The 12,639-nt window shown below is 46.3% G+C and overlaps 2 protein-coding genes across 3 annotated transcripts in view; both read left to right on the forward strand.

Annotated features, from left to right (window-relative positions):
- Positions 1-7,991, forward strand: part of LOC125283621 (translation initiation factor IF-2-like) — a 69,178-nt gene extending 61,187 nt beyond the window's left edge. Inside the window, exons 2-4 of the mRNA XM_057310867.1 lie at positions 5,000-5,073; positions 7,094-7,482; positions 7,645-7,991. Of these exons, the coding sequence (XP_057166850.1) occupies positions 5,000-5,073; positions 7,094-7,482; positions 7,645-7,991 (810 nt within the window). The remainder of the gene's footprint in view (positions 1-4,999; positions 5,074-7,093; positions 7,483-7,644) is intronic.
- NHSL1 (NHS like 1) overlaps positions 7,495-12,639 on the forward strand; it is a 221,241-nt gene continuing 216,096 nt past the window's right edge. The window contains exon 1 of one of the 2 annotated variants that reach the window (XM_057311012.1): positions 7,495-8,341. In XM_057311012.1, coding sequence (XP_057166995.1) covers positions 8,059-8,341 — 283 coding nt within the window. In that variant the 5' untranslated portion in view covers positions 7,495-8,058. The remainder of the gene's footprint in view (positions 8,342-12,639) is intronic. The other variant, XM_057311013.1, reaches the window with a different exon arrangement.

The raw sequence follows: 12,639 nt of genomic DNA on the forward strand, positions 1-12,639 counted from the left end.
CTATCACAACTCCTTATTTTACTTTCCACTTATTTTTGGAGTCCTTACAAAATATACAAACTTCTACAACTTTGGTCTTAGAATTGACTTAATAGGATTTCTCTTTATTCTCTCTTCAGGTATGTTAATGAAAAAAATGTAACTAGGGAGAGCTAGTCATGATTTCACAATCAGATGTAGCCCAGGACCTCAGGGCTCCTTTCTTGGTTTCTCAGTTCTTGATGACTAGTGAGCAGAGATTAACAGAGTTCCCCTGGCAGAGCCCAATCCGTTGCCTTACTTACCCAGAGAGGTCCAGACCAGGACCTGGGAGTAATGTGCCGTTGTTTTTTTGCCTCTAATAATTTGAGCATGAAGATTCTTTTCATCTAAATAATTAACCTAAAAAGTCTGTTTCTGTCATCTCACTAGGTTGGTGTTATTGATTGAATTTTGTCTCTTAAAAACGTATGTTGAAGTCTTCCTTCCCAGTACCTCAGAATGTGACCTTATTTGGAAGTAGGATATTGGCAGATGAACTAAGTTAAGATGCAGTTTGGGGCGCCTTGGTGGGTCGGTCGGTTGAATGTCTCGCTTTGGGCTCTGGCTTAGGTCATGATCCCAGGGTCCTGGGATAGCCCTCATTGGGCTCCCTGCTTAGTGGGGAGTCGGGTTCTCCTCCTCCCTCTGCCCCACCCCCTCCCCCACTTGTGCTCTCTCTCAATCTGCTGTCTCTCTCTCTCTCTAAATAAATAAATAAATAAATAAATAAATATCTCTTTAAAAAAAGATGGAGTTTTACTGGAGTAGGGTGGGCCCTTAGTCCAGTAAGACTGACATCCTTATAAGAAGAGGAGAGATACAGATACAGAGACATATGGGAAGAATGTGGCCATGTGAAATTGGAGGCAGAGATTGGAGCGATGCATCCACCTATAAGGCAAGGAACACCAAAGATTGTTGGCAAATAACAGAAACTAGAGGAGGCAAGAAAGGATTGTCTTTGACAGGTTTCAGAGGGAACAGGGCTCTGCTGACATCTTGATTTCAGGCTTCTAGCTTCTGGAACAGTGTGACAATAGATTCCTGTTGTTATAAGCCACCCAGTTTGTGGTAATATGTTATGGCAGCCTGAAGAAACTAATATAGTTGGCTTCAGTTTTTATCCTAAGCCCTTGAGGTGAAGCCCTACATCTATTACCATTTAAAGTTCCAGTTATATTTGGTAAAATTTACTGAATACTATAGGAAAAAAATTTATTGAGCACTATAGAAAATATTTTGTTTTAGGGTGGCTCAGTTGGTTAAGTGTCTGACTCTTGATTTTGGCTCAGATCATGGTTTCAGGGTTGTGGGACTGAGTCCAGTGTGGGGCTCCTTGCTGGGCATGGAGTCTGTTTAAGATTCCCTCTCTCCCTCTCCCTCTCCCCTCCCTCGTGCACTCTCCCTCAAAAAAAAAAAAAAAAAAAAAAAAGAAAAGAAAATACTGTTTCAAATGGGATGAGTACTTTATTTCTATTAAAGGTAGACTTTAATTTTTACCTTTTGGATAATTATCAAGAATCCATCAACTGTGCAGTTTGCTTTTTTTTGTCATTAAGAACATTTCTTTTTTATTTTTAAATTTAAGTTCAATTAATTAACATATAGTGTATTATTAGTTTCAGAGGTAGAAACATTTCTTTTTTAAATTCACACAATCAACCGTAAGTCATTGTTTGATCTCTGAAATTTCAAATTTGGTGCCCCCTTTCTAGTGATCATGCTCTTGCCTATTTTCCCCTCAACTCCTTTGCAGACACTGAACATTTTCTTGGGCCTTCCCTGGATTGTATGTGAAACTCTCCTGTTGTATTTAGGCTGTTTACTTACTTTTGTCCACCACATTCTTTAATCTACCGCACACTCTGTAGTCAGCCTTTTAGTGCTGACCCTCTCCATTACCTTGAGCCCCCACCTCCAGCTGATGCTCGCATTGTGTTGGCCTGCAGCTGGCGGCTATCTCCGTTCTGGGGTTCTAGAGTGCAGAGGGTAGATCTGTGTACATGGGCCTCATTCCCTACCGAAGCTGTCCGACTTCCCAGAGCCCTCATTCGGTAGTTCCTTTATTCACCACCTGCTGAGTTGCTAAGGAACTCCTCACCACTGCCTCTTTCTTAGATCCACTCCAAATACTATTTTTGCTCTCCTTACTGAGACCTAGGCCGTGTGGAAATTTCCCTTGTATTCTCATCCTTCCATATTCATCTAATTCTTTCCAGAATCTTCAATCCTTTGATCACCTACTACTTCTTCACCTCATAAATTCCTATGTATTCAACTGTAACAGAAAAACCCAACTAATAGGAGTTTAAGCGAGTGTTTTTCAAGTTGTAAAATATATCTGAATCACCAGGGAGCTTGTTGAAATATAGGTTTTCATTTAGTTGGTTTGGGGTGGGCCCTGAGAGTCTGTATTTCTTGCAAACTCCTGGGTGATGGTAATGCTCCTGATGCCCAGGCCATAGGGATTTACACCTTTTGTGCGTATGGAGTCATCCTTCTGGGGTAAGCTCAGTATTTGCATGATAGCTTTGATTCTCCTGGTCTGCCCCTCATGGTCTCAAGATCCTGCTGTAGCTCCAGACGTCCCATTCTCACTTGAGTGCATCCAAAGGCAACGGGGGGGGGGGGGGTGTCTGGCCAGAGATGAGAATGAGAGAGCCTTTCTCCCTTCCTCCTCCTCTCCTCAGGGAGGCAAATATGTGTTAAAGCCTCTCAGACAATTCATTGCCTTGGAACTGGATCACACTGGACCGGTCACTGTCAAAACAGAATGGGATAGATGAATTACGACTTATGTCAAGAGGCTGGACATACTGGTAAACAAGGAAGTCCTGTCAGCAGAAAGAGGGAGGATAGCCCAATAGGGTAGGCAGTTTCAGCCATATCTGGTTTTCATCTTGAGGCAAAAAAGAATTTTTTTTTAATAATATTGCTTCATCTAACCAGTTTTGGAACTTCTTTTTGGGCAGTTTTCTCTGTGAATGTTCTAGTTTTATCATATGTATATCCTCTCTATTCACATGCCTGAAATCTGACTTTTGTCCTGTCATAAAGCACTGGCTCTTTTGGAAGTTGCCAGGAACCCCTTCCTTGCTTACCTCCATCTGCCTCTGTTGGCCACCTTTTCACTCTTAAGCCCCTCTACCCTTGGAATTGGTGAGTCACCACTCAGATTTCCTTCTCCCCCTCGCCCACCCTTTTCCTTCAATGCTCCTCTCTTCTCCTCCTGCCCCCTGGCTGGGGGCTTGCCCTCACTTGGACCTTAGCGCTCTGCTCATCGTCCCTTATACTCACCTAGTAGCTCCTGGGACATCTCTTCTCATGGATCTAAGTGTCACCTCTCTGGCTCCCAATCCCCGTGTGAATTTCACCCTTGCGTCTTTACCCCCCCTTCAGATACTTCTAACTGCATGTCACACCAAACCTCTTCTCTCCCAAACTGCTTTCTTTTCCCATTTCCCTTTGGTGGGTAGCATTAAATTCCTCTGGGGATAAATTAGCAAAATGTTTTGTTCTGTTCTATTATTTTATGGGATGTTAAATGTCAGTTGTGACTGCTGCAGCAGGAATGACAGATACTGGATACCAAAATGAGTTGTGATTCAGACTAAAATGTGGAAATTTCAAAGTAATTGAGAGGGCTGGTTAGCTTCTCATTCATGCAGAGGGTTCAGGAGTGAGGTGACTGAAGATTGGTGGGGGAGCTTGAGATTTTATTTGGAGAGAGCCGCACTGGGAGTTCTGCCTTCACACTCCCCGCCCCCACCCCTGACTGTGGGCAAGAGCACTGGCATCTCATACCGAACCCAGTGAGGAGGGCTCCCCCAGGACCTCTGAGAGCTTGGCACAGATGGTGGCTACTAGATTTCCACTTGAGGAAGGTACTGCATCCTATGGCAGCAGAGTAAAGGGCTATGCCTGGGATGGGGGGATGATTGTTCTACCTTTTAACCATGAACTTTCTAAAGGTGTGTGAATTTCAGAGACCACAGTTAGAGTCCACAGTAGGAAGTCATTTTAAAAGAGATTCTGCCTGGGGGTGCCTGGGTGGCTCAGTGTTAAGCCTCTGCCTTTCGCTCCGGTCATGATCCCAGGTCCTGGGATCCAGTCCTGGGTGGGGTTCCCTGCTCTGTGGGGAGCCTGCTTCTTCCCTTCCCTCTGCCTGCTGCTCCCCCTGCTTGTGCTCTCTCTTTTTCTGTCAAATGAATAAATAAAATCTTAAAGAGAGAGAGAGAGAGAGATTCTGCCTGAAAGGTCTCACTGGAGGGTTGATAGGACCCCAACAACAAGAGTCTTTGTGGAGTAGACTGAAGGAAAACCAAGACTGAGGTAGAATAAGTAGTTCGAGAGAATTCATTGGCTGTATCTCAGGAAGTATGGTCAGACATTGCCAGTACGGGACCACAAAAGTATTCACGGAAAATTCAGCTTCAGATATCCACCAGGCTCAGAGGGTGTGATGCCCTTTTGTCTGAGTGCTGGTCTAGTACAAACGTCCCTGCCCCGCCACTTCTCACTCTGCATATTATTGTTAGCCAGCTGGCCAGGACTGGGTGAGATGGAGCAGCAGCAAAGAAAGTGCCTTGCCCTGACTTCTGCCCCGAGAAAATGCCTGCAGGGAAAGGAGCAAGATTTTAATTACTGAATTGACAGCATGTCTTATCTTTTAGAGTAACAGTAGGGTTTTCTATTACCCAAGAGAACAAGATAGTTGTGGGACTCCTTGAGTTGTCATTCAGTTGAAGAACTGCCCTCCTTGAATGGGACACCAGGCAACAAAACTTACATTATGGGTACTCTCCATGAATCCTACTTATTCCGTGTTCTGGTTACACATAGTTTCAATTCAGCCTCTGCAGCAGTGAAATCATTTGATCAAAAAAATTCTATTCATATTACCCCAGGATTACAAATTTACAAACATGTCCTTGGCTCCTCTTACATTAGTTTATGTGGTTACTGTATTTCTTTTCAGGCTAAGAAGCAGTCTCAAGGGATGAGGATGAATGCACAAGGAACAACGCTTAGCCACAAAAGACTGTTGAAGCAGTAAGTACATGTTATACATGAGAGACAACATGTAGCTAGACTATATAAGGCCTATTACATCTTAATAAAAAAAGACAATAATCCAATTTAAAAATGGGCAAAGGATCTCAACAGCCACTTCTCCAGACATATGTTATCTTCTTCCAAAAGAAGATAAACAAGTGGCCAATAAGCACATGAAAGATGCTCAAAATCATTAGCTCTCAGGGAATATAAATCAAAACCACAATGAGATACCACCTCACAACCATTAGGGTGGCGATAATAACAAAGACAGATAATGACAAGTATTGGTCAGGATGCAGAGAAGGTGGAACCCTCAGACGTTGCTGGTGGGAATGTAAAATGGTGCAGCTGCTTTGGAAACTGGTCTGGCAGTTCTTCAGAAAGTTAAACATAGTTACCATATGATACAGCAACTCTAGTCCTAGGTGTATATTCAACAGAACTGAAAGCATATCCACACAAAAACTTATACATGAATGTTCACAGCAGCAGTATTCATAATGGCCAAAAAGTGGAAACCCAAATGTCCATCAATGGATGAATGAATCAACAAAATGTGGAATATCCATACAATGGAATCCATCCATAAAAAGAACTGAAGTTCTGATATATGGTACAACATGGATGAACCTTAAGGACATATGCTAAGTAAAAGAAGACAGATACAATGAGGCACGTATTACATTATTTCCTTTATATAAGAAGTCCAGAAGAGGCAGATATACAGAAACAAAGATGAGTGAGTACTAAAGAGAACTGTTTGGGGTAGTAGGGAGGATGAGGGGGTGAATAAAATGTTATAAATTTGCTTGTGGTGGTGTTTACATAACACTGTGAATATATTTTAAAAACACAGAGTTGGGACACCTGGGTGGCTCAGTCAGTTAGGTGTCTGTCTTTGGCTCGGGTCATGATCCCAGGGTCCTGGGACTGAGCCCCACATTGGGCTCCATGCTCAGCGGGGAGCTTGCTTCTCCCTCTCCTGCTTTCCCTGCTTGTGCTCTCTTGCTCTGTTAAAGAAATTAAAAAAAAAACAACAACAAAAAAAACCACACCAGTTGTACACTTTAAATAGGTGAGTTGTATGGTATATAAATTTGAAATGTCATTTATGGTCCATTAGACTGGGAGCCTCATGATGGCAGGGATGGAGCCAGCTGTGCACATTACCTTATGTCTCTAGCCAGTGCCTCAACAGGCACTCAACAAATACTTCCTGAGGAGACAGCACACTTTTATGCTATACCGGACGTTTATACAGTGCTTCATAAATTCCAACGCATTTTTTTTTTTTTTCACTGAGAGCAGCAGTCCCCTTGTGCCTCATGACAACTCCGAAGGTGGTCAGAGTAGGTGATTATGTGACTGTTATTCGCTCATATTATGAAAAATGATCTGCTGTACAACAGGGGAAAGATCACAAAACATTTCTGTCTACTAAATTTTATCTCAAGATGCTGTCTCTCAGGCCTGTTTGTCTTGCATTTCTTGTGTCTCCCGGAGAGAAGAATGCATTTCACAGTACAACCAGCACAGCTCTGATAGACTGGTTCCCAAACTGCAACCCAACAGCACAGCAATTCGGGTCACTTGTGGGGCAGAATCCAAAGAACCGAGATTCCTTTTTTGCGCATAGTGATGAGACCAGTAGGATTTTAGCTTTGGGATCTTGGACTCAGTCTTCTCAAATACTTCTAACTGTAAGGTTTGAGTCGGTCCCACAACCATCATGTCAATAGTAATTAATTTATAAGCACCTTCCGGGCTTAATTCAGGTTTCTAGGTTCTGGTCCCCTTCTCCCACTCCCCATTCCCCCCAAACCCATGGTTGGAAGAAACTCAAATTCCACCAGAGCCTTCCCAGTTGGAGGAACAGGAGCCACCTTGCTAAGAAAAACTCACTTGAAAGCCCCTCAGGAAAGAGGTCCTCCGAGGTTTTATCAATTGGGACGTGGACTCCTAGTCACCTACAGAACCCCTGGCCACTGTGCTATTTCACGATGTTCTCCTTTAGGGCCACCCAAGCGGCCAGAAGACTTGGCCGACTTCCAAGGTGGGGCTGGGAGACCCTCAGAGGCCCCGGGGCGTTTCCAGAGCGGCGGGGCGCGCTCGACTCACGGCCGCCGCGGGCAGGAGCGCAGGTGAGCAGCCAAGCGGGGTTCGCCGCGCAGTCCCCGGCGCCTCCGCCTCCGCGGCGCCCGCGCTGCGCTCCACCCCTCTCCGCGCCGGGCCCCGGGGGCGGGCGATGGCTCGACCCAAACACCCGTGGGCTTTGGAGGGAAGTGGGGCGGCGACGTGGGAGCCCCCGGACTGCGCGGCCGTGCCCGCTGCAGCCCGCAGCGCGGAGACGCGGGGCCGCCAGCTCCCCTCAGGCGCTGGGCGCGGCGGCCGCGAGAGCCGCAGGTGGTTCCCCGGGCCGGCCCTTTTCTCCTCCCCCTTTCCTTTCTTTCGCCTCCCCTCCCTCTCGCCCGGTGTCGGCGGCACTTCCCCCGCTTCCTCCTCCCTCTCCAATCGGGAGGGAGGGAAGGAGCCGGCGGCTCTTTCCTGCCTCCCTGCAAACTTGAGCGGGACTCCCGTCTCCACTCGCCACCGCGGCCACCGCGCCCCGCGCCCGGGAGCTGCTCCTCGAACTTCCTCTCGCCGCGCGGCCCGGGCACCCCGGCGGTGGGAGGACGCCGCTAGGCGCCAGGCAGCCGCGGCTCCGACCCTCCGGAGCCCTTCCCCGCGGCTGCCCGGGCTCCTCTGCCTCGCCGCCCGGCCGCCCGCGCGTCCGTCGGTCCGTCCTTCCTGCCCGCCTCGCCTCCTCCCCGCGGCAGGAGCCACCAGGCTGCCCCACGGCGCCCCGCCGCTGCCCGGACTTTCCTTTGTGTTGGATGCGCACTCGCGCCCCGCGCCGACGAGGGGCGGACTGAGGGCTGCGCTCGCCCCGGGCGGCCCGCCGCGCCGCGAGCCCGCGCCTCCGCCCCTCCGCCCCCCGCCATGCCCTTCCACCAGAGGACCGTGGAGCCCGCGCGGCTGCGCCGGCCCGAGGCGGCCGGGGCCGCGGGCGCGCCGCTCTTCCGCTCACTGGAGCAGGTCAGCTCGCACGCCCTGGTCTGCCTGCTGGCACAGCTCGCCGACCTGTCGCGCTGCGCGGGGGACATCTTCGGCGAGCTCGAGGGCCAGGCGGCCGCGCTGGGCCACCGCACCGCCGCGCTGCACCGCCGCCTCGACGCCCTGCACGCCGCCGCCGCGCGCCTCGACCACCGCCGAGTGAAAATCCGTGAGTGGCCGGCGGGTCGGGGGAGGGGAACGAGGCGGGGAGGTGCCGGGCCAGCTGCTCCCTCCCGCCCCCTGGCGGTCCCCGGTCGGCTCTCGGGCCGCCGCGCGGAGCCCCGGACCCCCAAGACCCTGCGAGTGTGGGCTTCTCGGGTGGGCACGGCCTGATCCGGGCCGGGGCAGCGGTGCAGGTGTCACGGGGCGCGGCGCTCTTCGACTCTCGGATTTTGGGAGGTTCTTGGCCGCCTGGGACGAGTGGGCGCGTAGTGTGGGAATTGGGCTGGCCCGTCCCACTGTCCGGTCCTTCTCTCTGTCTGTGTGGGAGGCTGAGAGGAGACCCGGGGGCGCTGTAGACAGAGGAGGAGCCAAGGTCGTGGGAAAGGGTCAGGGGAAGGTAGCCTATTCAAAAAGCCAGGGTATGATATAGGTATGGATATAGAATGATTACAGTTCTTGAGACTCCGGCAGGATCTGTAAAAATCACTGGGGATCTCAGCGAGCTTTGGGGCTGCTTGTCACCTCTCTCTCTACCGCGTTTGGCGCTCTTACCTGCAAACAAAAGTATGCAGACTTTTAGTTAGGGTGTGTGTGTGTGAGGTGTGTGTGTGTGTGTGTGCACGCGCCCGCGCTATTTTGCTTTCGAACCCCCGAGCTCTTTCTGATTCACAGGACCTTGACCTTGAGCTCAGACTTTGAATCCCATTCATCTTTGTCTGACCTCGTCCAACCCTGAAAATCAAGTCTATGTCCTGACATAGTGATCTCCCCAGCACCCATTTCATTTCAGCAGCCTAACTATCTCCAGTGAATGAAGTAACTGGAATTTCCTGCTGGCCCAAAGCAGAGAAACTTTCGGTATGATGTTTGTGTGGTTTCTCCCCTTTTAGTACATGGACGTGGTCATAATTCTAAGTGTAAAGAATAAATTGGAGATGGTTGATGGATTGCAGGGTGTGAGGGGAGGTATTGGTGAACACACGCCTAGATTTCCGCAGCTCTGAGTGAAATGCTATCTCTCTTACGATCACTTCCTATACAGTCTCAAGTAGCTGGTTTTCAATTTTTTTCTCTTGCTAGAAAAACTTAGTTATATTTTTAATTACCTTAAAACCGGAAGTGTTCGAGTTTTCAGTACATTAATACTGGTGAGATTGCTTGTTGTAATACATCTTTCTCCAAGTTGTGAAGTTATCATGTGATGACTTTACATCTCTTTCATTGTGTTGTCAACAGATCCTCCTAAATTGTGGACAGTTCCCAACTGGGGAGAGCTTACTCCTCTCCCCGCAAAAAACGAGAGGGGAAAACAATCAAGGTGGTCTCATAAAGTTGTTGGACAGAATATATCTATTGATTGTGAATAATGACCTTATGCATCAGGGTGTACTGTCCTAGTGGAATGTCACAGTCCTCTTGGCGATGCCTCATTGCTTCTGTGGCTTTTTTGTGTGGAGTGACTGTGTGGGTGAACGAGAATTCCACCCTTGAGGAATGATGTGATGAGGCAGATCTGACTGGTAGGTGAACTGATCTGTGGGAATTAAAAAACAAGAAAAACCTCCGTGAAGGTGAAGAACCCCTTCTTTTGCCAGTTTTGTTTTGCATTTAAGCAAAACAAAGTTCTCTCTTTGTGTGGCTATGCATGAAATTAATGTCCAAAGCCAAAACTGCCCAAATGCCCTAAATTAACTAAAATTGTCATAGTGACTGATACAACTCTTTTTAAAACTTAACAAGTTTGTTTGAACCTTAAATAGCTTTGATTTTATACCAGAAAACCTGGCTCATCATTTTTTTTTTATGATTGAGAAAGAAGGCTTTTATTGAACGTAATTATGTGTGAGAGTGGAAGCGCACGTAGAGAGAAGGAAGCCAAACTGTAAACACATTAGTTTTTGTGGTTTTTCACCTTCATGCACTTAATGCTTTTATTGCTAAAAAGCAGTGTAACACCTGTGTACTTATTTTATTTAGCTTCTATTAGGATTTGAAAAAGAACTGCCTCAAACTTTGTTCCTGAGTGTAAGCTACATTTTGAAATCATTTTGGTACCTTTTTAGGCAGCCTTCCGAATAACATGCTGCATTAGAATGGACAGGTAGACTTTTAGACTTGGAGTTGACTGTGAAGGCCATCTACTTCATTAACTTAGCGAGAGAGGAAATTGAGTCCTAGAGAGTTGAGATGACTCACCTGATTATGTGGTGGGCTCCTGGCACAGCCTGGCAAAGCCAGGCCTTCTGATAGGCTCACCTGCTTGTCCCGCTGGTATATCCCTTACTTTTAGGATCACATGGGAAATAGAAACAAAGTTTAGATACATTACACAAATAGTCTGAAAGATAACTATGACTGTTAATTTCATTCTTCTTGTAGATAAATCTTTTAATGAGTCTCCCACGGAGCAAGTAACAGAACTGAACAGTTTACCGGAAGCCGACTACAGTGGGAGATTATGCCTATTTCCTTGCCTGATGGTCTCTACCGTAATAAAGGGTGTGAGCGCAGCTGTTTTAAAAACATATAGACTTTATCTTTGTAATAGAGAAACATTTTGGTGCTGTGGGCAGTGATTCTAAGAAATATTTCATCAAGTTTGCCGTTCCTCAAAATCTCATAGGTTGATAGTTGTCCAACATAACTTCTTATCATAAGTTGGGGAGAAGGTACATTACTTTTTCTCCTAATTATCTTTTTAATTTTTTTAATTTTTAAAATTTTAAGTTCAATTAATTAACATATCGTGTATTATTAGTTTCAGAGGTAGAGTTCAGTGGTTCATCAGTCTTACATAACACCCATTGCTCATTACCTCATGTGCCATCCTTAATGTCCATCACCCAGTTACTCCACCCCCCTACTCCCTTCCTCTCTAGCAGCCCTCAGTTTGTTTCCTATGATTAAGAGCCTCATACGGTTTGTCTCCCTCTCTGATTTTGTCTTGTTTTATTTTTCCTTCCCTTCCCCTATGCTCCTCTGTTTTGTTTCTTAAATTCCACATATGAGTAAGATCATATGATAATTGTCTTTCTCTGGTTGCTTTATTTCGCTTAGCATAATACCCTCTGGTTCCATCCATATCATTGCAAATGGCAAGATTTCATTTTTTTGATGGCTGAGTAGTATTCCATTATATACATATACCACATCTTCTTTATTTATTCATCTGTTGCTGGGCATCTGGGCTCTTTCCATAGTTTGGCTATTGTGGATATTGCTGCTATAAACATCGGGAGGCAGGTGCCCCTTCAGATCATTGTATTTGTATCTTTGAGGTAAATACCCAGTAGTGCAATTGCTAGGTCTCTCCTCCTTATCCTTAAAGACTCCCCTAATGCTTTCCCGACACCCCCAGGTTGGAAGGAGTCCTTCTATAGCATCTATTATGGGCCTCTGGGGTGTCTTTCACCACATTTACCAGCATGGGCTGAAACTGTGTATTTACTTCTGTCCCCCTCTGCTAGATAGCAAGGTGCTTGGTGTCCAGAATGGCTGTATTTTTATTTTTTCAAAGCTCAGAACAGTGCCTGGAATGGGATAGGTCAGTAGATATTTGAACTGAACCAATGTTTGGTTTCTTAGTGCTCAGTGTCGAGAAGAATAACTACAAAAATCTTTGGGAGGAACTGTGATACTGACTGCTACAAATCCACATGAACAAGACAGTAACTTTAAAAACGAAACAGTAAACTTTCACTTTTTAAGGTTTTATGCTGAACCACTAGTACGCTCTTTTCTCTAGAAGTCAAACTTCGTTGATTTTGCTGCAAGATAAGTGCTTATTGAAAAGAGCACCAGTAGCTAGAAATGTGAATAGTTATCTCTCAGCTCTGTAAACAATCAAAACAAATTTTCCTATGCAGAAATCAATAGACACTCAACCTAATAGCCTGTTTCATTACTAAGCCCCATGTGATTTGTTTCTTTTTATAATAACAGTACACTTATGGAGTGCTTTTATGATTGAGAAAAATTTTTTCACATTCATTATTTGACTTGAAATCTTGTGAGGTAGGAAGGCCAGGTTGCATTATGTCCATTTCACAGACAAAGAAATGGCAGTTCTGGAACTATGAGGTATACATTAAATCGACATGGAGACTTCTGATTACTTCACCTTAACAGTACTTCCTGGGTGAATATGAAATGTAATTGTGGAAAACAAAATAGGAAAAAAGATGCTTGCTGGTTTTTCTTTTTATAGGTCCAGAGAAGTAGAAGGTTTTTTCCTCCCTTAGATTGTAGAAACGTTCTAAGTTCAGGGAACTTTGTTGTGTTGCACAGCGGTAGTGGGCCCTGTTC

Source organism: Ursus arctos, unplaced genomic scaffold (genome assembly GCF_023065955.2).
Source record: "Ursus arctos isolate Adak ecotype North America unplaced genomic scaffold, UrsArc2.0 scaffold_13, whole genome shotgun sequence".
Lineage (NCBI taxonomy): Eukaryota > Metazoa > Chordata > Mammalia > Carnivora > Ursidae > Ursus > Ursus arctos.